Below are 25,220 nucleotides of genomic sequence, written 5' to 3' on the forward strand. Positions count from 1 at the left end.
CGCAGCCTACACCACTTAGACACACACAGTCGTTACTGACATTCATTACAACTGAAGAACCTGCACAGAGACTATACCCCTGCACCCTGCCCAACCGGCACCCTCAGACCCATCTGTATGTGAAAATCTTCCCCTACAAAAGGCACTACTTAAAGATTAGAAGAGATAAGAATCAGATAGCATAAAAAGGAACCAGACAGAAATCTCAAAGCTGAATAACTCAATGAAATAATAAAAAAAATTCAATAGAGGACTTTGATAGCAGACCTAGATTAAGCAGCAGAAAAAAAAATATGTGAACTTGAAGGTAGGTCTTTTGGAATGACTCATTTGGGGAGGTGAATAGAAAACAGTAAAAATAGTGAAGAAAGCCTACGGCACTCACAGGAAGCAATCAAATGAAGAAAGTTCTGTATTATGGGACTCAGAAGGAGCAAAAACAGAAAAAAAGGACAGAAAGGTTATTTAATAAAATAATTACTGAAAACTTGGAAGTTTTCAGTCTTGGGAGAGATATGGGCATCCAATTTCATGAAGCTCAAAGATCCCCAAACATATTCAACCCAAAGAGGTCTTCACCAAGGAACGTTTTAATCAGAGTCAAAAGTCAAAGGCAAAAAAGGATAATTTTAAATGAAGCAAAAGTATCAAGTCGCATATAAGGGAATCTCCATAGTCTATCAGTGGATTTCTCAGCAGAAAACTTGAAAGCCAGGAAAGAATAGTATGATACCTACAAGGAAAACAAACACAAAAACCATTAGCCAAGAATTCTGTGCTCAGCCAAGCTGCCCTTCAGAAATGGAGAAAGTAAGTCTTTCCTAGATTAAAAAAAAAGCTGAAGGATTTCATAATCACTATACTTGCTGTATCTGAAATGCTTAAAGGAGTACTTCAAGCCGCTAGAAAAGGGTAATCACTATCACAAATAACACTTGAAGATACCAAACTCACTGGTAGAAGTAAGTACATAGTCAAATTCAGCATACTCCAGTGTCATCACGGTGGTGTGTAACCCACACATATCTCCAGTATGAAGGTAAAAAGTCAAAACAGTAAAATTAAGGCCACAATAACTTTTTAAGGTATACACAATGTCAAAAGATGCAAATTGTGACATCAAGAACATAAACTGTGGAGGAGAAGTTAAAGGCTCTTTTTTTTGTATACAAAAAAAAGTAAGTTGTCAGCAGCTTAAAATAGTAGACTATAACTATAAGATATTTTACATAAGCTTCATAATATCCACAAAACAACAACAGCAACAAAATGATAGCAGATATACACAGGGTGAAAACAAAGAATCAAAGCTGAGCACCACAGAAAATTATCACATTACAAAGGCAGACAAGGGGGGAGGAAAGGAACAGAGGATCTACAAACAACAACAAAAATAAGAGAATGACATTGGTCATTTCTTATCTGTCAATAATCACCTTGAATATTACAAACAGGAAAATAAGAGAATGACATTGATCATTCATTTTCTATCAATAATCACTTTGAATATTCCAAACAAGGAAATAAGAAAATGGCATTGGTCATTCCTTATCAATAATCGCCTTGAATATTACAAACAACAAGAAAACAAGAAAATGGCATTGATAATTCCTTCTCTATCAATAAACACCTTGACTATTACAACAAGAAAATAAGAAAATGGCATTGGCCGTTCCTTATCTACCAATAATCACCTTGAATATTACAACAAGAAAATGAGAAAATGACGTTGATCATTCTTTCTCTGTCAGTAATTACCTTGGATATTCCAAACAAGAAAATAAGAAAATGGCATTGGTCATTCCTTATCAATAATCGCCTTGAATATTACAAAACAAGAAAAGAAAATGGTATTGGTCATTACTTATTTATCAGTAATCACCTTGAATATTACAAGAAAATAAGAGAATGGCATTGGTCCTTCCTTATCTATCAATCACCTTGAATATTACCAACAACAAGAAAATGAGAGAATTACATTGGTCCTTCCTTATCTATCAATAATCACCTTGAATATAAATTGATTACATTCTTCCATCAAAAGACATATAGTGGTGAAGCAGACTGAAAAATAGATGATCCCAACTATATACTGGCTATAAGAGACCCACTTTGTCTTTTAAGGACACACATATATTAAAAGTGAAGATAAGGAAATAATATTCCATGCAAATGGTAGCCAAAAGAGAGAAGGGGTGGTTAAACTTACATCTGATAAAACAGACTTTAAATCAAACCAGTCACAAGAGACAAAGAAGGCCATTATCTAGTAAAAAGGGGATAATTTATCAGGAGGACATAACAATCATAAACATATATGCATCCAACATTGGAGTACTTAAATACATAAAGCAAATATTAATGAACATAAAGGGATAAATACATAGTGATATAACAATAATAGGGTACTTCAGCACCCCACTTTCAACAACAAATAGATCAACTAGACAGAAAATCAATAAGAAAATACAGGACTTGAATTGCACTTTGGGCCAAAATGACTTAGCAGATATATAAAGAACTTTCCATGCAATAGCAGCAAAACACACACTTTTCTCCAGCACACATGGAACATACACATGGATAGACCATATGTTAGGCCATAAAACAAGTCTTAACAAATTTTGCATTGCAATTCTATCTAGTATCATCTCTGACCACATGGAAGGAAACTAAAAATCAGTAACAGGAGGAATCTTGGAAACTTCATAAATAGGTAGAAATTAAACAGTATTGTCCTGAACAATCAATGGGTCACAGAAGGAATCAAAAGTGAAATTTGAAAACTGTCTATCTTGAGACAAACAACAATGGAAATACAACCTACCAGAACTTCTGGGATGCAGCAAAAACAGTTGTGAGAAGGAAATTGATAGTAATAAATACATACAGTAAAACAAAAGAAAGATCCTAAATAGTCTAACATTAAGCCTCAAGAAATGAGATAAAGAACAACAAAGTAAACCAAAAGTTTACAGAAGGAAGGAAAGAAGATCAGACAGAAATAAGTCAAACAGACAATAGTAAACAATAAAAAGAATTAGTAAAACTAAGAGTTGTTTCTTAAAAAAATTATAAAATTGGCAAACGCTTCATCTGTATTAGTCCGTTCTCACGCTGCTGTAAAGAACTGTCTGAGACTGGGTAATTTATATGAAGGAAAGAGTTTGACTCACAGTTCCGCATGGCTAGGGAGGCCTCAGGAGACTTACAATCATAGTGGAAGGTAAAGGGAAAGCAAGGCACCTTCTTCATAAGGTGGCAGGAAAGAGAATGAAGGCAGGAGGAACTACCTACCACTTGTAGAACCATCAGACCTTGTGAGAACCCACTCAGTATCATGAGAACAGCATGGGGGAAACTGCCCCCGTGATCCAATCACCTCCACTTGTTCTCTCCCTTGACACGTGAGGATCAGGGTGATTGCGGAGATTATAATTGAAGATGAGATTTGGGTGGGGACACACCCAACCTAACCATATTATAATCTAAGAAGAAGAAGTTTCAAATAAATAAAAAAAGTGAAGGCATTACCATGGACACCTCAGAAATGAAAGGATCATAAGGGACTATTATGAACAATTATATGCCAGAAAATTGGACTACCTGGAGGAAATGGTTACATTTGTGGAAAAATACAACCTGCCAAGTTTGAGTCATGAAAAAATAGAAAGACTGAACTGACGAAAACCAAATAGGGACATAGAAGAAGTAATCAAATCCTTTCAACAAAAGAAAGCATGGAACCAGATGGCTTCATGGCTGAATTATACCAAATATTCAAAGAAGAAATAATATCAATACTTCTCAAACTCTTTCAACAAATAAATCTAGAGAGAATAATTACATATGCATTTTTAAAAGCCAGCATCACCGTGACACCTAAGCTGAACAAAGATGTCACTAACAATGAAAACTACAGGCCAATTTTTCTGATGAACAAATAACACAAACATTCTCATAATGACTTTAGCAAGCCAAGTCCAACAGCACATCAGAAAGATTATACGTCATGACCAAGTAGGATTCATCCATGGCATGTGAGGCCAGTTTAACATTTTCAAATTCACCAATGTGACACATCACATTAACAGACTGATGCAGAAAAATCATTTGACAAAGCCCATTATCTATGATAAAAAATCTCAGCAGTTCAGGTATAGAAAGCATGTTCACAATAAAGCCATTTATGAAAAATTCCTAGCTAGCATTATAATCAATATGAAAAAAACAAATGCTTTAACATTGAGATCCTCTACAAGGCAAGGATGCCCAGTCTCGCCACTTTTATTCAACATGACACTGGAAGTACTTGCAATTAGCAATCAGACAAAAAAAAAAAAAAGTGCATCCGAATCAGAAAGGAAGAAATAAAGTTACCTATTTGCAGACGGCATGATTCTATATGTAAAAACCCCAAAGATTCCACAGAAAAACTGTTAGAACCAAGAATTAAATTCAGGAAGGTTTCAGGATATGAAATTCATATGCAAAAATTAATAGTATTGTTATACACAGATAATAGCTGAAAAAGAAATCAAGAAAACAATCCCGTTAATGCAAGCATCAGAAAAAGGTAAAATATTTAGCAATAAGTATAACCAAGGAGAAAAAAGAGCTATACAATGAAAACTGTAAAATATGGATGAAGACAATTCAAAACATTGAAGAAGATACAAATGAAAGATATTTTGGGCTCACGTCTGGGCTCATCATAATTAATATTGCCAAAATATCTATGAGCCAAAGTTATATATAGATTCCATGTAATCCTTATCAAAACCCCAATGACATTTTTCACAGAAACAGAAAAAACAATTCAAATATTCATTTGGAATCACAAAAGACCCTGAATGGCCAAACAGTTCTAAGAAAAAAACAGTTGGAGGCATCACACTTTCTGATTTAAGATTATATTACTATAGTAATCAAAACAGTATGGCGTTGGTATAAAAAACAGACACATACACCAGTGGAGCAGAATAGAGAGCCCGGAAGTAAATCTAAATGTACATGCTCAACTAATGTTGGACTAAGGGCATCAAGAGGATACAATGGAGAATGTATAGTCTTTTCAATAAATGTTGCTGGGAAAACTGGACTTCCACATGTGAAAGAGTGAAATTGGACCCTTGTCTTACACCATATAGGAAACCTACCAAAAATGGACAAAAGTCTTAACTGTAAGATCAGAAGCCATAAAACTCCTAGAAGAGAACGTTGGAGAAGAGCTCGTTGATATTGGCCTTGGCAATAATTTCTTGGCTGTCACACCACAAGCTCAGACTACAAAAGCACAAATAGATAAATTGGACTACATCAAACTGAAGTTTCTGCACAGCAAACAACAAGACCAACAGCCTATGGACTGGGAAAGTATAGTTGCAAAACATGTATCTGATAAGAAGTTAATATTCAAAATTATGGAGAATTCATTCAGGTTAATAGAAGAACAAGTAAACCAATTAAAAATGGTCAAGGCAGATACAGAAAGACAAGCGCCACATGCTCTCACTTATATGTGGAATCTAAAACAATTGAACTCATGGAAGCAGAGAGTAGAATCGTGGTCACAGAGGCTGGGGATTGGAGAATGGGGAGATGATGGTCAGAGGGCACAGACTCTCAGTTATGTAGGAAGAATTTAAGTTCTATTGCATAGTGTAGCAGAGATAGCTTTTTAATAGATTATTACACATTTCAAAATTGCTAAGAAAATTTTCTTAAGTGTTTTCATTATAAAAACATGTGAAGTATCTGAGGTCATAGATATGTTAACCAGCTTGGTTTCATTATCCCATATTGCATTCATAAATCATAACATTATTTTTACCCTGTAAGTTTATATGATTATAAATTGTCAATTACAATTTGAAAATATATAGGATGGAATATTACTCAGCCTTTTTTTTTTTCTTCTTAGACGGAGTCTCGCTTTGTTGCCCAGGCTGAAGTGCAGTGGTGCGATCTCAGCTCACTGCAAGCTCTGCCTCCCAGGTTCACACCATTCTCCTGCCTCAGCCTCCCAAGTAGCTGGGACTACAGCCCCCCACCACCACACCTGGCTAATTTTTTTGTATTTTTTGTAGAGACGGGGTTTCATTGTGTTAGCCAGGATGGTCTCAATCTCCTGACCTTGTGATCCTCCCACCTTGGCCTCCCAAAGTGCTGGGATTACAGGCGTGAGCCACCGCGCCCAGCCTACTCAATCTGAAAGAAGGAGGAGGTCCTGTCCTTTGTCACAACAGGGTTGAACCTGGAGGACACTGTGCCAGGGGAAACAAGCCAGACATTAAAGAAAAATACCACATGACCTCACTTATGGGTGGAACCTGAGGAAAAGGTCAAGCATGCAGAGAAGAAAAATAAAACAGTGGTCACCAGAAGTGAGGAGATGGTGGTGGGGAGGAATGAGGAGCTGGAGGTCAGAGGATGCAAAGCCGTGCACAAGTAGGCGAGTGAGTCTAGAGGTCCGGTGGCCAGCATGAGGACTAAAGGTCACACAATCATACCGTGTTGGGGATTCCCGCTACATTTTAGCTGCTCTTGACACACACAGACACACAACACAAAACAAAAATATGGTTAACCAGGTGAGATGATGGATATGTTAATTTTCTTCACTATAGTAACCATTTTACTATCTATAACATCTTTTTGTATGCCTTAGACATACTGTTACTAATAGTAACAAAAATCTACTGGACACCCACAGGACATTCACAATTTGAATCAACACCAGCATTAACCTTCAAATTATGTTAAATAAAACTTTTTATTCTACCAATGACTTTCTTCACAGAATTGGAAAAAACTACTTTAAAGTTCATATGGAACCAAAAAAGAGCCCGCATCGCCAAGTCAATCCTAAGCCAAAAGAACAAAGCTGGAGGCATCACGCTACCTGACTTCAAACTATACTACAAGGCTACAGTAACCAAAACAGCATGGTACTGGTACCACAACAGAGACATAGATCAATGGAACAGAACAGAGTCCTCAGAAATGATGCCGCATATCTACAACTATCTGATCTTTGACAAACCTCACACAAACAAGAAATGGGGAAAGGATTCCCTATTTAATAAATGGTGCTGGGAAAACTGGCTAGCCATATGTAGAAAGCTGAAAATGGATCCCTTCCTTACACCTTATACAAAAATTAATTCAAGATGGATTAAAGGCTTAAATGTTAGACCTAAAACCATTAAAATCCTACAAGAAAACCTAGGCAATACCATTCAGGACATAGGCGTGGGCAAGGACTTCATGTCTAAAACACCAAAAGCAATGGCAACAAAAGCCAAAATTGACAAATGGGACCTAATTAAACTAAAGAGCTTCTGCACAGCAAAAGAAACCATCATCAGAGTGAACAGGCAACCTACAGAATGGGAGAAAATTTTCACAACCTACTCATCTGACAAAGGGCTAATATCCAGAATCTACAATGAACTCAAACAAATTTACAAGAAAAAAACAAACAACCCCATCAAAAAGTGGGCAAAGGACATGAACAGACACTTCTCAAAAGAAGACATTTATGCAGCCAAAAAACACATGAAAAAATGCTCATCATCACTGGCCATCAGAGAAATGCAAATCAAAACCACAATGAGATACCATCTCACACCAATTAGAATGGCCATCATTAAACAGTCAGGAAACAGCAGGTGCTGGAGAGGATGTGGAGAAATAGGAACACTTTTGCACTGTTTGTGGGACTGTAAACTGGTTCAATCATTGTGGAAGACAGTGTGGCAATTCCTCAAGGATCTAGAACTAGAAATACCATTTGACCCAGCCATCCCATTACTGGGCATATACCCAAAGGACTATAAATCATGCTGCTATAAAGACACATGTACATGTATGTTTATTGCGGCACTATTCACAATAGCAAAGAGTTGGAACCAACCCAAATGTCCAACAACGATAGACTGGATTAAGAAAATGTGGCACATATACACCATGGAATACTATGCAGCCATAAAAAATGATGAGTTTGTGTCCTTTGTAGGGACATGGATGAAACTGGAAACCATCATTCTCAGTAAACTATCGCAAGGACAAAAAACCAAACACCGCATGTTCTCACTCATAGGTGGGAATTGAACAATGAGAACTCATGGACACAGGAAGGGGAACATCACACTCCGGGGACTGTTATGGGGTTGGGGGAGGGGGGAGGGACAGCATTAGGAGATATACCTAATGCTAAATGACGAGTTAATGGGTGCAGCACACCAACATGGCACATGGATACATATGTAAGAAACCTGCACATTGTGCACATGTACCCTAAAACCTAAAGTATAATAATAAAAAAAAAAGTCTTCATTTTAATATGCTAAATATTCAGTTACCATAGCTACTAAAGTCTGGCTACTCGAGAGACTTCTTGCATAGCATATTTCATAATATGAAAACTTCATTTCTTTATTCATGAACTTTATTATCAAAGTAGAGTTTTTTGTCCTTTTTTAAGTCTAGAGTGTGTGATAGGAAGCTGAGTTCTCCTCTCCTCTCTCCCTTCCTCCTGTCCTCTCTTGCTTCTTCCCTCTGCCTCCCTTCCTTTGCCTTCAAAGCACCCATGCATTTGTGCGTATTTTTATTTGTATCCTTAGGTTTGAAGTTTGCTGCTTTCCTCTAATATCTTGGTGTTAGTCATTCAAAACCCTTAATAACCTACCATACCTCAAAAACAGAATTGTTTTCTGAGATGAGTTATTGTAAATATAAATCACAGAAGGAAAGCATACTTTAGATGGACATGCTACCTTTCTTTTCTTACAGATTTACAGTAAATAAATGTTAGCTGTTTTAATATTGATGTGTGTTTTGCTTAATTTATTCTCAACTGAGAAACTTTTTATCTCTTGTGGCAAAAAGTGACACATTAGATCAGTTAGTAAATTTCAGAACAGGATATGATGATAGAATGAATGACAGAAGTAGACAGTAGGGTGTGGCATACAGGGCTAGGGTGAAGCTGTGTTTTTTAAATTAACACGTAATTGTACATATTTATGGGGTACATAATGATGTTTCAATACATACAATTTATAGTGCTCAGATCAGGATAATTATCATATTCATCATCTCCAACATTCATTATTTCTTTGTGTTGGGAATATTCAATATGCTCTCTTCTAGCTGTTTGAAAATATACAATATATTATTGCTAACTATCATTATTCTACAGTGCTATAGAACACTAGAAGTATTCCCCCTATCTAGCTGTAATTATGTACCCTTAAAAATATCTCTCCACATCTCTCTTACCCCCTCCCCTTCTAAACCTCTAGTAACCTCTATTCTGCTCCTTAGTTCTATGAGATCAGCTTCCACATATGAGTGAGAACGTGCAGTGTTTAACTTCCTGGGCCTGGCTGACTTCACTTAATGTCCTACAGGTTCACCCACTCTGCCACAAATGGGAGTGTTTCATTCTGCGTGTGGCTGAATAGTGCTCCACTGTGTGTATACACCACATTGTCTTTATTCGTTCACCTGTTGTGGGACACTTAGCTTTGTTCTGTATCTTGGCTATTGCAAATATTGCTACAATTAACATGGGGTGCACATATATCTTTGACATACTGATTTTCTTCCCTTTGGATAAATGTCAGTGGCGGGTTTGCCAGAATCATATGGTAGTTCTGTTTTTAGTTTTTTTGAGAAAGCTCTATATTGTTTTCTGTGTTGGCATTACCACCAACAGTGAGTTTCCCTTCCTCTGCACCCTCACCAACGTTTGTCATTTTTTGGTCTATTTAGTAATAACCATTCTAACCGAGATAAGATAATATCTAGTTTTGGTTTTTATTTGCATTGCCCTGATGATTAGTGATTTTAAGCATTTTTTCATATATTTAGTCATTTGTCTTCTTTTGAGAAATGCCTATTCAGATCATATGCCTATTTTTCAGTAGGATTATTTGTTTTTTTGCTGTTGAGAGATTTGAGTTCCTTGTAGATGCTGATATTAATCCTTTCTCAGATGAATAGTTTGAAAATATTTTCTCCCATTCCGTGGCTTGTCCCTTCACTCTGTTGTTTCCTTTGCTATGCAGAACCTTTTTAGTTTGATATACCCCATTTGTTTATTTTTGCTTTTGTTATCTGTGTTTTTGAGGTCTTGTTTATACAATTTTTTCTCAGACCAGTGTCCAGAACCATTGCCTCTATTTTTATCATCTAGTAGTTTTAGTTTTGGGTCTTACATTTAGATCTTTGATCCATTTTGAGTTGATTTTTTTATACAAAGTGAGAGATGCGGGTCCAGTTTCCTTCTTCTGCAAGTGAATAGCCAGTTCTCCCAGCACCATTTATTGAAGAGAAAATGTTCTCAATGTATGTTCTTGGTGCCTTTGTAAAAAACAAAAATCTGTTGTCTATAGATACATGGATTAATTTCCGGGACACTTGGTCTTGTTTGATTGGTCTATTTTTTGCCTGTACCATGTCATTTTGGTTACTATAACTTTAAAGTATAATTTTAAATCAGGAAGTGTAATACCCCCAACTTTATTCTTGTTTCTCAGGATTGCTTTGGCTACTTGGGGTCTCATGTGGTTCTGTGCAAATTTTACGATTTTCTTTTTTATTTCTTTGAAGAATGTCATTGGTGTTTTGAAAGGGTTTGCATTTAATTTTTAAATCACTTTGGGGAGTATAGTCACATTAACAGTCTTGATTTTTCCAGTCCATGAACATGTTATGTCATTCCTTTGTGTCGTTTTCCATTTTTTCTATCAGTGTTTTATAGTTTTCCTCATAGGGATCTTTCATATCCTTGGTTAAATTTATTCTAAGGAGTGTGTGTGTATGTGTGTGGCTATCGTAAATGGGATTGGTTCACTGATTTTTTTCAGCAAGTTCATTGTTTGTATTTAGAACACTATTGATTTCTGTATGTTGATTTTGTATCCTCTAACTTTACTGAATTCATTGATCAGTTCTAAGAGTTTTTTGGTAGATCCCTTAGGTTTTTCTATACAAGATCGTGTCATCTGCAAAAAGGGACAGTTTGACTTCCTCTTTTTCAGTTTGGATGTCCTTTATTTCTGTCTTGCCTGAGTGCTGTAGCTGGAACTTCCAGTACTGTGTTGAGTAAGAGTGGTGAGAGCGGGCATCCTTGTTTTCTTCCAGATTTCAACCTTTCCATTCAGCATAGTGTTAGCTGTGGGTTTGTCATATGTGGCCTTTATTGTTTTGAAGTACTTTTCTTCTATACCTATTTACTGAGAGTTTTTGTCATGAAGAAGTGTTAAATTTATTAAATGCTTTTTTTTCTGAATCTATTTAGATGATCATATGGTTTTTAATTTGCCATTCTGTAAGGAATGTAATTTATTTGTTTTTGCATACTGTGAATAATGGAATCGTGATTATATCTAGAGTCTATTCATTTCACCATTTGGGGCTGTATAAAGACAAAATTGCTTTTTAAAAATGAGCAAAATAATTATATACATTTTATTATACATATGAATACATACAAAAATTTGAAAAATGTATTCCATGGATTTGAATTTATTTTTGTGTTATTATGGAAGTTTTCTTCTTTCAACAGGCTTTGCAACATAATGAACGTCTGCTTTACACATTTATTCATAACTGTTTCATTATTTCTCTTTCGTTTAAGTGATGCCTCCATCAACACAAAATGCACAGTACAGAAATAGTAAGTGTTTGATAAATGAATACAGGCTCTGGTCTCCCTGCTTCTCTCAGACCCTCACAGTTTAATCTGAGTTTCCTGTGCCAACTTTCCATATTGTTTATATACTGCCATGATACGGTGGAGGGTGAAAACTGTGTTAGAAACTGGGACTTCTGCTTGGGGTTTTCTTGTGGACAGGTTCTGCACTGGACTAACAGACACTGGAAATCTTCGTCCAGGGCTGATAGCCGTCAGCCAGGATGAGAGTGCACAGGGAATGCTCAGTTTGTCTCCTCACAGCCACTTAATGTGACTTTCTGATATTCCAGTTGATTTTTTAAAAATGAAATCTGCATTTTCAACTTGGAAACTGTTGGGAAACAATTCAGTTTATGATTAGGAAATGATTACTCATCTACTTCCAGTGCTGAAGAGGAGATCATACACCTAGGAATAAGTGTCTAGCCTTTCCATCTTCAGAGAAAAATGTTATACAGCAGGGGAATCGACCTTGAATAAATGACATATACATTTTATGAAGGCCATTTTCAGAAAGTACCAAAAGTGACATGAGACAGTTGGTTCTTGAGATAAGCTAAAGGATTTGCTATTCGTTCATTCATTTTTCTAAATCTTCTAACAAATGATTTCCCAAGAAAACCACAGGTGGTTCTCACTGTTTAGCTCCTCTGCGGAACATCCTTCTTTGACGCTGTTTTAGAAAGTCACTGGCCTTTACCAGAAGTCTTTATGATAAATGACAAGATGAAGTTTGTATCTGCATGTCCTGCAAACATGCTTTGGAACTCAATGTCCATTATGGTACATCATTTCTTTTATGTAAAGGTCTACATGATTCTTTGAGAATTCCTTCCCTGGGAAATGTGTCTCTTCTGGTAAAAAGACACAAATATACAATTTTGGATAAATTTGGAAATTAATAATTTCATCATGGTTGTCTCATCTGAGACAAACCGTAGAGCCAAACCATAATGCCAAATAAGAAGGTCAAGTCTGTGACTGCATTAATTTAACTTTGTATGTATTATTTGTCATTCTAAGTAGTCCTTAATGTTCCGTGTTTTAAATTTAGCAATTATAATATGCATATAACTTATGGCATTTCACCTTTAATCCTTTTGAAGCGAAACTGGAAACCTCAACCACTTCTGGTTGTCATGGTGTTGAGTAGGGCTTGGAGGATTTCTGATGAGCTGTGCAGTAGACTCTGCAGTCAATAATACATCATTGCCAAGTTTATTGAGCCTGGACAATGTGGCCTCTCATTATCATCAAGAGAATGCCTTTAAATACCTCTTTAATATTTTATAACATGTTATCTTCATGTAATTTAATATATAAAATATTTGAAGGTGGTGTTCACAAGGTTGTGATAAAAATTCTTGCAGGCTATACATGCACTTAGCATTTGTAGGGAGCAAGTCTACTTCTTATTGATTGTACAGTTCCTGATAATAAGAGTTACAGGCAAAAGAACTCATTCATCTTAAATTCTTGGCCAAAAAACTTAAAAGCCATATGTGCCTGTCTTCTTCTTCTTGCTTATTTTACACAATATGAGCAATGAAAGTATCTCTGAGCCTGTGAGTCTCTGGCTTCCTTTGCTGCTTCTGCTGAGTAAATAGGCCGTCACTTATCATGGACATGGACATCCCAAATTCGTGGATGACGTTCTTTGGAGCCATTTGGTGAAGTGACAATATGATTTTTTGCATATTTTTTTCTAGCAAACTCTGAGAATAAACTCACAGTTTAAAAATAGCAATATGGTTTCCTCAGTCGAATAAAACCAACTAATATATATGATAAAGAAGATAAATTTTAATTTTCCCTTTCAGATTAATGATATTTTACACAATAAAATCTTTTTTTGCATTACAAATTTTCCAGCTAGAAAAATTCAAGAAGAACCGTAACGCTGCTGAAATTATTTCAAGAAACGATAAAGTTTTCCTTTTGGTACATCATCACAGTCGGGCTGGCGGGAAAACTCCATCTAGATGGCTCGTCCACCCTTTCCACATTTACTCCCCCTCCCCAAGAACTCCTGGAAACATTTTACTTTATTTAAAAGAATGTTCCAGGCCCATATTTTTGGAGTAACCTGAGAAAGTCTTGTGCCCAAGTCACAAAGCATGTATTTCTTGCCAAGAAGCTTGATTCATTTGCTGGAGTACAGTGTTGGAGATTAAAATCTGTGTAGAGAAGCGTTTTTCACAGCCCTTCGTGAGTCGGTCATCACTGGGTACTCTGCAGAGGTAAAGAAAGTCTGTTGAAAACTTAGGCGTTCACACTGGCACTGCCAATTTAGAGTTTCATTCGCCGCAGATAGCTAAATCCTGCAGCCTATCATCAATACCGTAGCAGTTTTTCTATAGTTTTGACTAAATGGTAATAAAAGCAAATTTAATGACCTTTGTTTTATCAGGTAACACAATGTAAATTCAAACAATGATTATAGGATTTATACAGTCAACAGGAACCCCAGACAAGACACAGCCTCAGGCTGTACAGCATCCTGCTGGTGAGATGCAGTCAGCTTTCTGTGGGGTTGACGCAGGTTTCCAACTGTAAGACATGCTGGTCTGTTAAGATTATACATGCACTGTCTGATTTATTCCTGGGTGAATTTGCTGAAGTTAGTGTGAATTAGAAGATGTGTTTTGACGGACAGTTCTTGGTGTCTGTGTTGGGCTGGTGTTTCTTTCTTGGTAGAAACGTTTAGGTGCTGGAGCGCTATTCTTGCTTACCAGGATGTGAAAGGGCAATTTAAGTTCCAGAGTCACACTCAGGATGGATTCAGCCACACCCCGGCCTGCGGTGTGCAAGCTTCAAGTTGTTTTTGGCAAATCCATTTGACTTCCATCCTATCAGATTATGTATTTTGATGATATCGTTGGAATCTATGGATCACTAAAGTGAGCTCTTTTGAAAATGAGCACACACATGGGACACACTATTCATTTCCCTCCGTGTAAAGTTTCAGAGAAAATGCAGAAACTCTCCTGTTCTTCTAGTTCACACCTTTATGAGGGTCCTGTTTAACCCATTTGCGAATCCTTTTTCTTTTTTTTTCTTTTCTTTCTTTTTTTGTTTTTTGTAAGACAGAGTCTCACTCTGTTGCCCAGGCTGGAGTACAGTGGTGTGATCTCGGCTCACTGCAACCTCCACCTCCCGGGTTCATGCAATTCTCCTGCCTCAGCCTCCCGAGTAGCTGGGACTACAGGCGATGCCACCACACCCAGCTAAGTTTTTGTATTTTTCGTAGAGACGGGGTTTCACTGTATTAGCCAGGATGGTCTCGATCTCCTGACCTCGTGATCCGCCCACCTCAGCCTCCCGAAGTGCTGGGATTATAGGCATGAGCCACCGCGCCCCGCCACTAATCCTTTTTCTTTAGAGCTCTTCACCTAATGTGAAAATATTTCCATTTACTTTCACCTATATCCTAGGCTAACAGCTTTTGACCAAACTATCAAATACACATTCTCATATGGATTTTAATATAGTCTCTGCTACATTGTTTTACAAAACAATAAGTTGAACTGTAACTTAAAGTTTCAGAAACCTTTCATTTCAAAAATAAAATTAGAGCTTATTTAATCAGATAATCTCCATACATATATGTGTGCGTATATATATGTTTGTATATATATATGTGTATATATATATATATATATACACACACACACACACACACACACATACATACATACACAGGTTGATTGGTTTGACAGCATGCATTTAATCTGTAACACCCAAGAACACAAATACAGTCAGAGCCACGGGGAAGTTGAGTAAAAGCAGCACTCCTTTCCAGACGCCTGGAATTGAGTTTGCAGAAGGTATGACTTCAGATCACTCCAGCTGCTGTTGTTTCAACACGACACAAATTACTTGGAAAGAAAAAATTCTCTCTTGATGTAGGCAATTTTCCCTTAAGTTTTGTCATGTTATCTTTTGATCATGTGTCATCGTGATAGTAAGTAAACCTCGATTCTGTTTCTAGGTTGCCTGTTCCGGAGGCAGTGGGTAGGGATTGAGGGAGTGACTCTGAGCGGAGTGGCGGGGTCGGCTGCGGATCTGCTGCTGTTAGGCAGGTTAGCCGTGCTCCACTGTGTAAGCTGAGTGTAAGCTGTGGAAGAAGCTGAGATGTGTGTTAGCTGAGTGTACATGATACGATCCATTAACCACACTAGAGCAAATGCCCACTCACCCTCCCTCCAGTTTCAGAGCTAAACACCTCCCAGAGCCCCGTGCCCTGCCCCTGCCCCTTCTCTCCTGAGTTCAGTGAGAACCATGCATTTGCCGTTCTCTACAGTTTGGTCACATATGTGTCCCCGAACAACACACTGTTTAGTTTTGCTTGGTTTTGAACTTCACAGTAATTAAAATCGTACCATATGTCTTCTTTGCCCTACATTCTGTGCTCAGTGTCTAATCAGACATGCACAGGTGTTGACGTAGTGCGTGGTCTGAATTTTGACTCTGAGGTCCAGAATTTTCACCTGTGGGGTAATGATTATGCCTACACATGGGGTTGTGATGTGGTTTAATTAAGTCCATAAGGACTATGAAGATTGTCTGACCTGTAAGGAATGCTCAGTAATTTTAGTCATTATTAATTCAAATAAATAATAAAATCTAACTCAGTTAATATTAAGACTTGGTAACAAATATTATCATTATATAACACCATCCACATGTATATATGAATAAATATTTAACAAGTGTCTTAAGTTTATAAATTCTAATTAATTTTCAAGAAAACACTATCATGTTCATGAATACACAGTTGTGTTCCAAACCTTGATTACATTAACTTTACATGACCTCAGATAACCCTATAATTACTTAATCTTGATAAAGCAAGTATAATAAAACAGAAAATATTACCTCATTATAACATTTTGCAGGAGTTTGAATATTTATATGGATTAAAATGCATTATGCTGTATTTCCACTTTGTATAATGAGGCAGTGGCTATATTACTGTAGGGATTAACTAGAATCACTTTTCAGCTAAAATCAACAAACCTTGCCTAATCTGACCAAATAGTTCATTTTATTTAGGAGCATTAATTAAAATTTTGAATTAAAATCGAACTTTTATGATTTTATCACCCATTTTACCACTTTTTAATTTTTTTAAGGCTGAAAGTGTCCGTCAGTGAAAAACATTTCACAGATTTAGTTGGAAAGTGTTTGTAATTACCTTTCATTTAATAACTGGGAATGAGTCTTCTTCCTCCTCCCTGTCACTGAACCAAAATTGCTTAAGAAGGTTGGTTTTAAGCCAACATTTCACAGGGTTCACACTTGTGTAATGTTGTTTGTAACCTTTAGCTGTTAATAGCTACATGGAACTCCATGACGTGCTATTTCTCTCCTCTCTTTGTTTCTTCTTTTTTTTTTGAGGTTTTTTTTTTTTTATTATACTCTAAGTTCTAGGGTACATGTGCACAACGTGCAGGTTTGTTACATATGTATACATGTGCCATGTTGGTGTGCTGCACACATTAACTGGTCATTTACATTAGGTATATCTCCTAATGCTATCCCTCCCCCCTCCCCCAACCCCACAACAGGCCCCAGTGTGTGATGTTCCCCTTCCTGTGTCCAAGTGTTCTCATTGTTCAATTCCCACCTATGAGTGAGAACGTGTGGTGTTTGGCTTTTTGTCCTTGCGATAGTTTGCTGAGAATGATGGTTTCCAGCTTCATCCATGTCCCTACAAAGGACATGAACTCATCTTTTTTTATGGCTGCATAGTATTCCATGGTGTATATGTGCCACATTTTCTTAATCCAGTCTATCATTATTGGACACTTGGGTTGATTCCAAGTCTTTGCTATTGTGAATAGTGCCGCAATAAACATACGTGTGCATGTGTCTTTATAGCAGCATGATTTATATTCCTTTGGGTATATACCCAGTAATGGGATGGCTGGGTCAAATGGTATTTCTAGTTCTAGATCCCTGAGGAATCGCCACACTGTCTTCCACAATGGTTGAACTAGTTTACAGTCCCACCAACAGTGTAAAAGTGTTCCTATTTCTCCACATCCTCTCCAGCACCTGTTGTTTCCTGACTTTTTAATGATGGCCATTCTAACTAGTGTGAGATGGTATCTCACTGTGGTTTTGATTCGCATTTCTCTGATGGCCAGTGATGATGAGCATTTTTTCATGTGTCTTTTGGCTGCATAAATGTCTTCTTTTGAGAAGTGTCTATTCATATCCTTCACCTACTTTTTGATGGGGTTGTTTGTTTTTTTCTTGTAAATTTGTTTGAGTTTATTGTAGATTCTGGATATTAGCCCTTTGTCAGATGAGTAGATTGCAAAAATTTTCTCCCATTCTGTAGGTTGCCTGTTCACTCTGATGGTAGTTTCTTTTGCTGTGCAGAAGCTCTTTAGTTTAATTAGATCCCATTTGTCAATTTTGGCTTTTGTTGCCATTGCTTTTGGTGTTTTGTACATGAAGTCCTTGCCCATGCCTATGTCCTGAATGGTATTGCCTAGGTTTTCTTCTAGGGTTTTTATGGCTTTAGGTCTAACATTTAAGTCTTTAATCCATCTTGAATTAATTTTTGTATAAGGTGTAAGGAAGGGATCCAGTTTCAGCTTTCTACATATGGCTAGCCAGTTTTCCCAGCACCATTTATTAAATAGGGAATCCTTTCCCCATTTCTTGTTTTTGTCAGGTTTGTCAAAGATCAGATAGTTGTGGATGTGTGGTGTTTCTGTTCTTTTCCCTTGGTCTATATCTCTGTTTTGGTACCAGTACCATGCTGTTTTGGTTGCTGTAGCCTTGTAGTATAGTTTGAAATCAGGTAGCGTGATGCCTCCAGCTTTGTTCTTTTGGCTTAGGATTAACTTGGCAATGTGGGCTCTTTTTTGTTTCCATATGAACTTTAAAGTAGTTTTTTCCAATTCAGTGAAGAAAATCATTGGTAGCTTGATGGGGATGGCATTGAATCTATAAATTACCTTGGCCAGTATGGCCATTTTCACAATATTGATTCTTCCCACCCATGAGCATGGAATGTTCTTCCATTTGTTTGTATCCTCTTTTTTCTCATTGTGCAGTGGTTTGTAGTTCTCCTTGAAGAGGTCCTTCACATCCCTTGTAAGTTGGATTCCTAGGTATTTCATTCTCTTTGAAGCAATTGTGAATGGGAGTTCACTCATGATTTGGCTCTCTGTCTGTTATTGGTGTATAAGAATGCTTGTGATTTTTGTACATTGATTTTGTATCCTGAGACTTTGCTGAAGTTGCCTAACCACATGATTATCTCAATAGATGCAGAAAAGGCCTTTGAGAAAATTCAACAGCCCTTCATGCTAAAAACTCTCAATGAATTAGGTATTGATGGGACATATCTCAAAATAATAAGAGCTATCTATGACAAACCCACAACCAATATCATACTGAATGGGCAAAAACTGGAAGCATTCCCTTTGAAAACTGGCACAAGACAGGGATGCCCTCTCTCACCACTCCTATTCAACATAGTGTTGGAAGTTCTGGCCAGGGCAATGAGGCAGGAGAAGGGAATAAAGGGTATTCAATTAGGAAAAGAGGAAGTCAAATTGTCCCTGTTTGCAGATGACATGATTGTATATTTAGAAAACCCTATCGTTGCAGCCCCAAATCTCCTTAAGCTGATAGGCAACTGTCTTTGTTTCTTAAGCTACATTTAGGACCAAAGCACAATAATGACTTAAAATTCTGTGAAATTTTTGATAACACTTGAACTATATTAGCTTAAAGCCATTTCAAGTCAGTATATTTAAGAACCTTGAGCATTCTGGAAATGCTGAACTTATGGTTTACTATAACTTCAGTTCAGTAATTTTAATGACCCAGCTTATTGCCACAAACAGAGGAAAGAGGAAGCAAAAGCAAAGAAACCAGTGAATAAAGAAAAAAGCGATTTCACACCACGTTTTTCTACCTGAAGGACTCTGGTGGGGCATGAGGAAAGGCTGGACTTCCCTTTGCCTGGTCGTCGAATGCTTAACCTGATTGTTGGCTCCAGAACTGAGGGAACCTAATTGTTTCCCACAGCGAGAGGAGGGAGAAAGTAGAGGCAAGAAAATGAGGAATAAACCAACAAGCATTGTCTCACCACATTGAAATTATTGTTTTTCTGCTGTTCAAACTCTGAAGTTTTAGTTAAGGAGGGATTTCCACATCTTCTTAAGGATTTTAATTTGATCCTTTAAATTTCTGCAAAAACTGCAGTAAGTGTAAGCCAATGTTTGCTATTTACCTAGACTGCTGCTGGCATTTTAATTTCATTACTTGAGAATTTATAACATTACATTTGTGCACACACAAAAATTACGTGCCAGCTCCTCAGGGCCTCACTGTCTCCACTGCCTCAGTGTCCACAGGCCCCTGAACTTGCGGGACCTGCAGAGCCTGGAGCTCTCCCAGTCAGAGGCGAGTAAGGAGTGGCCAGCCCTGGGATCCCTGCTTCTCCCAGACCGAGGTTCCTGGGTGGCTTCAGAGCTCAAATCAAAACAGGATATGCATTGACTCAGCCATTCAGGACCCTCTTCAGGGTCTGTGAAATGTTTTAATGAGGCGGACTTCCCTCCAAGTAAGCACTGCTGTGCTCCCCATGGGCGTGCTGGGCGAGGAGGCCTGGCACGCAGACAGACGCTGGGCTGCAGTTCATCGTCATCTCATTAAACCCCAGGCCCTGCAGAAAAGTCTTGGCACTGCCCTATGTGAGTTTTTCTGCTGTCTGGAGGTGGCTTCTGACCAACTCTAGAGCAAAATAGACCTCACTGCCTTAGTTCCAGACAAGAAATGGCAGCTCCATTCTGAAAACTCTAGATACCATTCTTTTCAGGGAATTTGGTTATGCATTTTGGTGCCTGGCTCTGGACAGTCGTTTTTTTCTGCTGTTCTGTAGGATCTCAGGTACACATGTGGCTTGTTGACAAAACAAAATGCTGCTTTCTGCTTTAGGTTAGAAGAGTCAGATGTGTCTTCATTGACCTTCACTAAACAAAGAGATTAAGTCATTTACTGTGAGTAATTACCATAGGTTTCATTTTAAAAACACATTACCTTGGCCAGGCGTGGTGGCTCACGCCTGTAATCCCAGCACTTTGGGAGGACGAGGCGGGCAGATCACCTGAGGTTAGGAGTTTAAGACCAGCCTGGCCAACATGGCGAAACCCCGTCTCTACTAAAAATACAAAAAAAATTAGGAGGGTGTGGTGGTACACATCTGTAATCCCAGCTACTTGGGAGGCTGAGGCAAAAGAATCGCTTGAACCCAGGAGGCAGAGGTTGCAGTGAGCCAGGGTCATGCCGTTGCACTCCAGACTGGGTGACAAGAGTGAGACTCCGTCTCAAAACGAAACAAAAAAACAAAAACATTATCTTCTGCACTGGACTTGTTCAATGACAAAGACTACTTTCCATAATTAGCTAAAGTTTGTTTTGTAAAAATCAATGCAACTAAATGCACAGAGATTTTTATTTTCTGTAGGTCCATTCAGACCATGGGGTAAAATACTTTGATAAGAACAACTTTATCCCTATACTGTTAGAAAAGCTGAAGCTTAGTTTCTGATGCATCAAATAGGTATTTAATAAAGGTGGTGCTTCTTAAACTAAATATTGAGAATTATGATTAATTGACTTGGACCTTGTTTTTATCATATGCAATTTTCTGCATTTTTATAGCATCCATATTAATGATATGATCTATATAATCACTACCGCATGTGTAATTTCACATGGAATCCACATGTTCTGTGTGTACTTTCTTCTGTTAGCCTTTGATTCCCTTAAAATTTAGGTTTGTAATGCTTCTGAGACCCTGGCTCAAGAGTCCATTATTCCAGATAATCAATAAATGTTTTCAGGATGCAGCCGACGCTCGTGTGGCTAGAGAGGGGAACAACAGCATGTGAAGAACTGAGAGACAGAGAGAGACAGAGAGACACAGAGACAGTGAGAGACACAGAGAGAGAGGGAGGCAGTTTGAACACACGGAGATGGCGCAGGAGAGAAGAGCTGCCACCACTGCATGGGCCACAGCAGCTTTGCCATGCACAGTTTCGGTGCAAACGAGAACTTTATTTGGATCACTTACCATCAGTACCATTGCTGTACAGAATCGGTACCATTACGTACAGTGATATGAAAACTATAGTTTCAACACAGTTTAATATTTGCTAAACACTAGAAGTAATATTTAGAATTGACATTTAATCTGTATATAGTTTGTCAAGAGCATTCCCACTTTCAAAGAACAGGTTATTACTTGTTTTCCACTATTTAAACAAAGATTTAAAATTGAAACAAACCTATGTGAAGGCAAAAAGTGGGGGGAAAAGCCTTAGCTTTTGTGCAGATTTGTTCAGTCGTATTGAATGGGGCTCTCTCTGCCTCTCTGACAGTGGAAAGGTTAAGTGAAGACACGCTGCATAGATTATAGTCAGACTTTCTCATACAAAGTTTTTCTCTTTGTTGCCTTTAATATTCTAGGTACAGTTGTTTTGATCAGAGCCATCTCTGTACGTTTGCTTATGAGAATGAGGGGAAATGCAAGTGGCTGTGGGAATTCCTTGTTTATTGCACACTTAATGAAAAATGTGCATCAGACTTTCCATATCCTGTAATGAAACCCTTCATTAGGAGGAAGTGACATTTGTTTTCCACACTAAACAAGTCTTCTGTGACTGGAAGGCAACTCTTTTAATGCACGTAAATCAATCTAGCTTTCCTTATGAAGTGGCTGCCTAATGCTGTGTGTTGACATTTCCCACACCTCATGTGGACAGATGCACACACACATCCATGTGTACACACAGGCACACACATCAACAGATTCACATGCTCAGACTCGCAAATACCCATGCATGCCACCCACATCCACACATGCATACACATGCATACATTCACACCCATCTGCACCTGCACACATAAACACACATCTACTCACGTGGACACATGCACACACACACACGTGGCCACTTCAGCTACTGCAAGCACTGTGCTTAAATGACTGTCATAACAAAGCATGTCACTGAGATTTCTCTTAACACTGTTGCCACTTTTGCCACCCTGCAGCTGACCAGACAGGGATGTTGTTCGTAGGAGATGCTGTTCTCCAGGTCAGTATTGTACACGTTAATCCTTGACTTGATTGCATTTTTATTTTTAACTTGTATTAATCGATTATTATTCTCAACATTCTTACTTTGTCATCTGTTTAGGTTAATGGCATACATGTAGAAAATGCAACTCATGAAGAAGTGGTAAGTGAATTACATTTTATAGTTATTCTGTTTATTATTCTTTTATTTGAATTATTTGTCTCTATAATTTATATTTCACTGAGTCTATCCATAGATGCAGTCTTAGAATTGGAAAGAAAGCTTAAAAGGTTTAGAAATCGTGTTACAAAAGGACCTTAATAAACTGCCCACTGTCGAGTGTTGTGTGCTGACTGGGGCACTTCACAAGCATTCCCATCAGGGGTCCTCACAAACGCTGTAAAATACACTTGATGAAGCCCATGTTTAACACAAGAGCACTGGAACTCAGGGAGCAGGTGACTCACCCGGGATTCCTGAAGGGTTATCATCGTGCTGAGCACAGGAGGTGTCAGGGCTTCACAGGGTCTCCCTGTACCACCGGGGCGCTGGAGCTTGCAGGACCTTCACGCCTTTGCTCCCCATTAGCTGGCAGCAGCACGCTTGCATAGAATGTGTGCCGTGGAGGATGCAGGTAGACCTCTGAGGATCACATAAGATGGTGGGGGCCGGGCGCGGTGGCTCACGCTTGTAATCCCAGCACTTTGGGAGGCCGAGGCGGGCGGATCACGAGGTCAGGAGATCAAGACCACGGTGAAACCCCGTCTCTATTAAGAATACAAAAAGTTAGCCGGGCGTGGTGGCGGGCGCCTGTAGTCCCAGCTACTTGGAGAGGCTGAGGCAGGAGAATGGCGTGAACCCGGGAGGCGGAGCTTGCAGTGAGCCGAGATTGCGCCACTGCACTCCAGCCTGGGCGACAGAGCGAGACTCCGTCTCAAAAAATTAAAAAAAAAAAAAAAAAAAAAAGATGGTGGGGGTCAGGATGCATTCGGTGCAGGATGCCTTCCATGGAGATGAGCTTTCTCCAGTGTCACGTCAGGTTAGGCGGATGAAACAGACGTCTATCCCCGAGGTACTCATTCTGGCTGTTGGGAAGAGAGAAGCCGAATGCAGCCTCACCATGGGGCTGATGCCAGGAAGCATGTGGTGGGGACGCATGGTCAGTCTGGTGCCTGCAGGGTGGGGGCAGAGGTGGAGATGGTATTACAGCTGAGAGATGAGGTGGAGGGTGAAGCGGGTGAGATGCCTGGCAGAGCAGTCCCTGTGCCAATAAGTGACCTGGGGGGACACAGGGTCAAGGGGAGAGGCAGCGGAGCCGAGTCCAGGTTGCACGCCTGGGGCCCAAGGCAGCCAGCAGAGCCCTCACGGGAGTTTATTTCTGTGAGTTGCAGCAAAAGGCAAGCAGGCTGGTAATTTAACTTGTCCCACGAAGATTAATAGGCATGCACTCATTTCTTCTTCAGTGTTTATCTTTTCAATTAGCCAACTTTTAGTTCCAAGGAAGGGCAAACAGCCCTAGTACCCAAAAGTCACCCGATCTGCGTAGCAGTAAATTTCCGTGAAACCAAGGCAGGCACATGCAGCAGTCTGTAACTAAACGGGGAATCGCTTCCTACATGCTCACTCAGAATTCATCTGTGTCTTCATTCAAGATGTGTAGTTATCGACCTCTGATTTGTGCTGGGTGGAGGAAAGAGTCACAACAACAAGGATCAGCACATGTCTTGGCCTCCAAGGCCAGAAAGTCTCAAGTAGATGAAGTGCTGTTATCCTTTTGCTTATTGTGGGAAAACACATCACAATGGAAAGAGAGGCAAGACACACCTTCATGACTTCTGTCCTAGCCCAGAGAGAGTAAAATTCTTGTGAGCAACAGTTTTTTTTGTTTTGTTTTGTTTTGTTTTGTTTTTGAGACAGAGTCTCGTTCTGTCACCCAGTCTGGAATGCAGTGGCATGATCTCGGCTCACTGTAACCTCCGCCTCCTGGGTTCAAGCAATTCTGTCTGCCTCAGCCTCCCAAGGAGCTGGGATTATAGACGCCCACCACCATGCCTGGTTAATTTTTGTATTTTTTTTTAGTAGAGATGGGGTTTTGCCATGTTGGCCAGGCTGGTCTTGAACTCCTGACCTCAGGTGATCCACCCACCCTGGCCTCTCAAAGTGCTGGGATTACAGGTGTGAGCTGCCACACTCGGCCACAACAAATTTTTGCACCAGTTGCTCACAACTGTAATCCAAGCACTTTGGGAGGCCTAGACAGGAATCCTCCTGCTCACTTGAGGCCAGAGGTTCAAGTCCAGCCTGGGCAACCTAGCAGGACCTGTCTCTACAAAAATTTAAAACAAAATCTAGTCAGGCATGGTGGCGCATACCTGTAGTCCCAGCTACTCAGGAGGCTGAGG

The 25,220-nt window shown here is 38.9% G+C and overlaps 1 protein-coding gene across 7 annotated transcripts in view; it reads left to right on the forward strand.

The window, feature by feature from the left end:
- The window catches only part of SNTG2 (syntrophin gamma 2), a 383,441-nt gene that overhangs the window by 164,023 nt on the left and 194,198 nt on the right, over positions 1–25,220 (forward strand). For all 7 annotated transcript variants that reach the window (XM_032172122.2, XM_032172124.2, XM_058426468.1 and 4 more), the window contains exons 5-6: positions 22,793–22,836; positions 22,939–22,980. In XM_032172122.2, the coding sequence (XP_032028013.1) occupies positions 22,793–22,836; positions 22,939–22,980 (86 nt within the window). The remainder of the gene's footprint in view (positions 1–22,792; positions 22,837–22,938; positions 22,981–25,220) is intronic.

This window comes from Hylobates moloch, unplaced genomic scaffold, assembly GCF_009828535.3.
Source record: "Hylobates moloch isolate HMO894 unplaced genomic scaffold, HMol_V3 SCAFFOLD_13, whole genome shotgun sequence".
Taxonomy (NCBI): Eukaryota; Metazoa; Chordata; class Mammalia; order Primates; family Hylobatidae; genus Hylobates; species Hylobates moloch.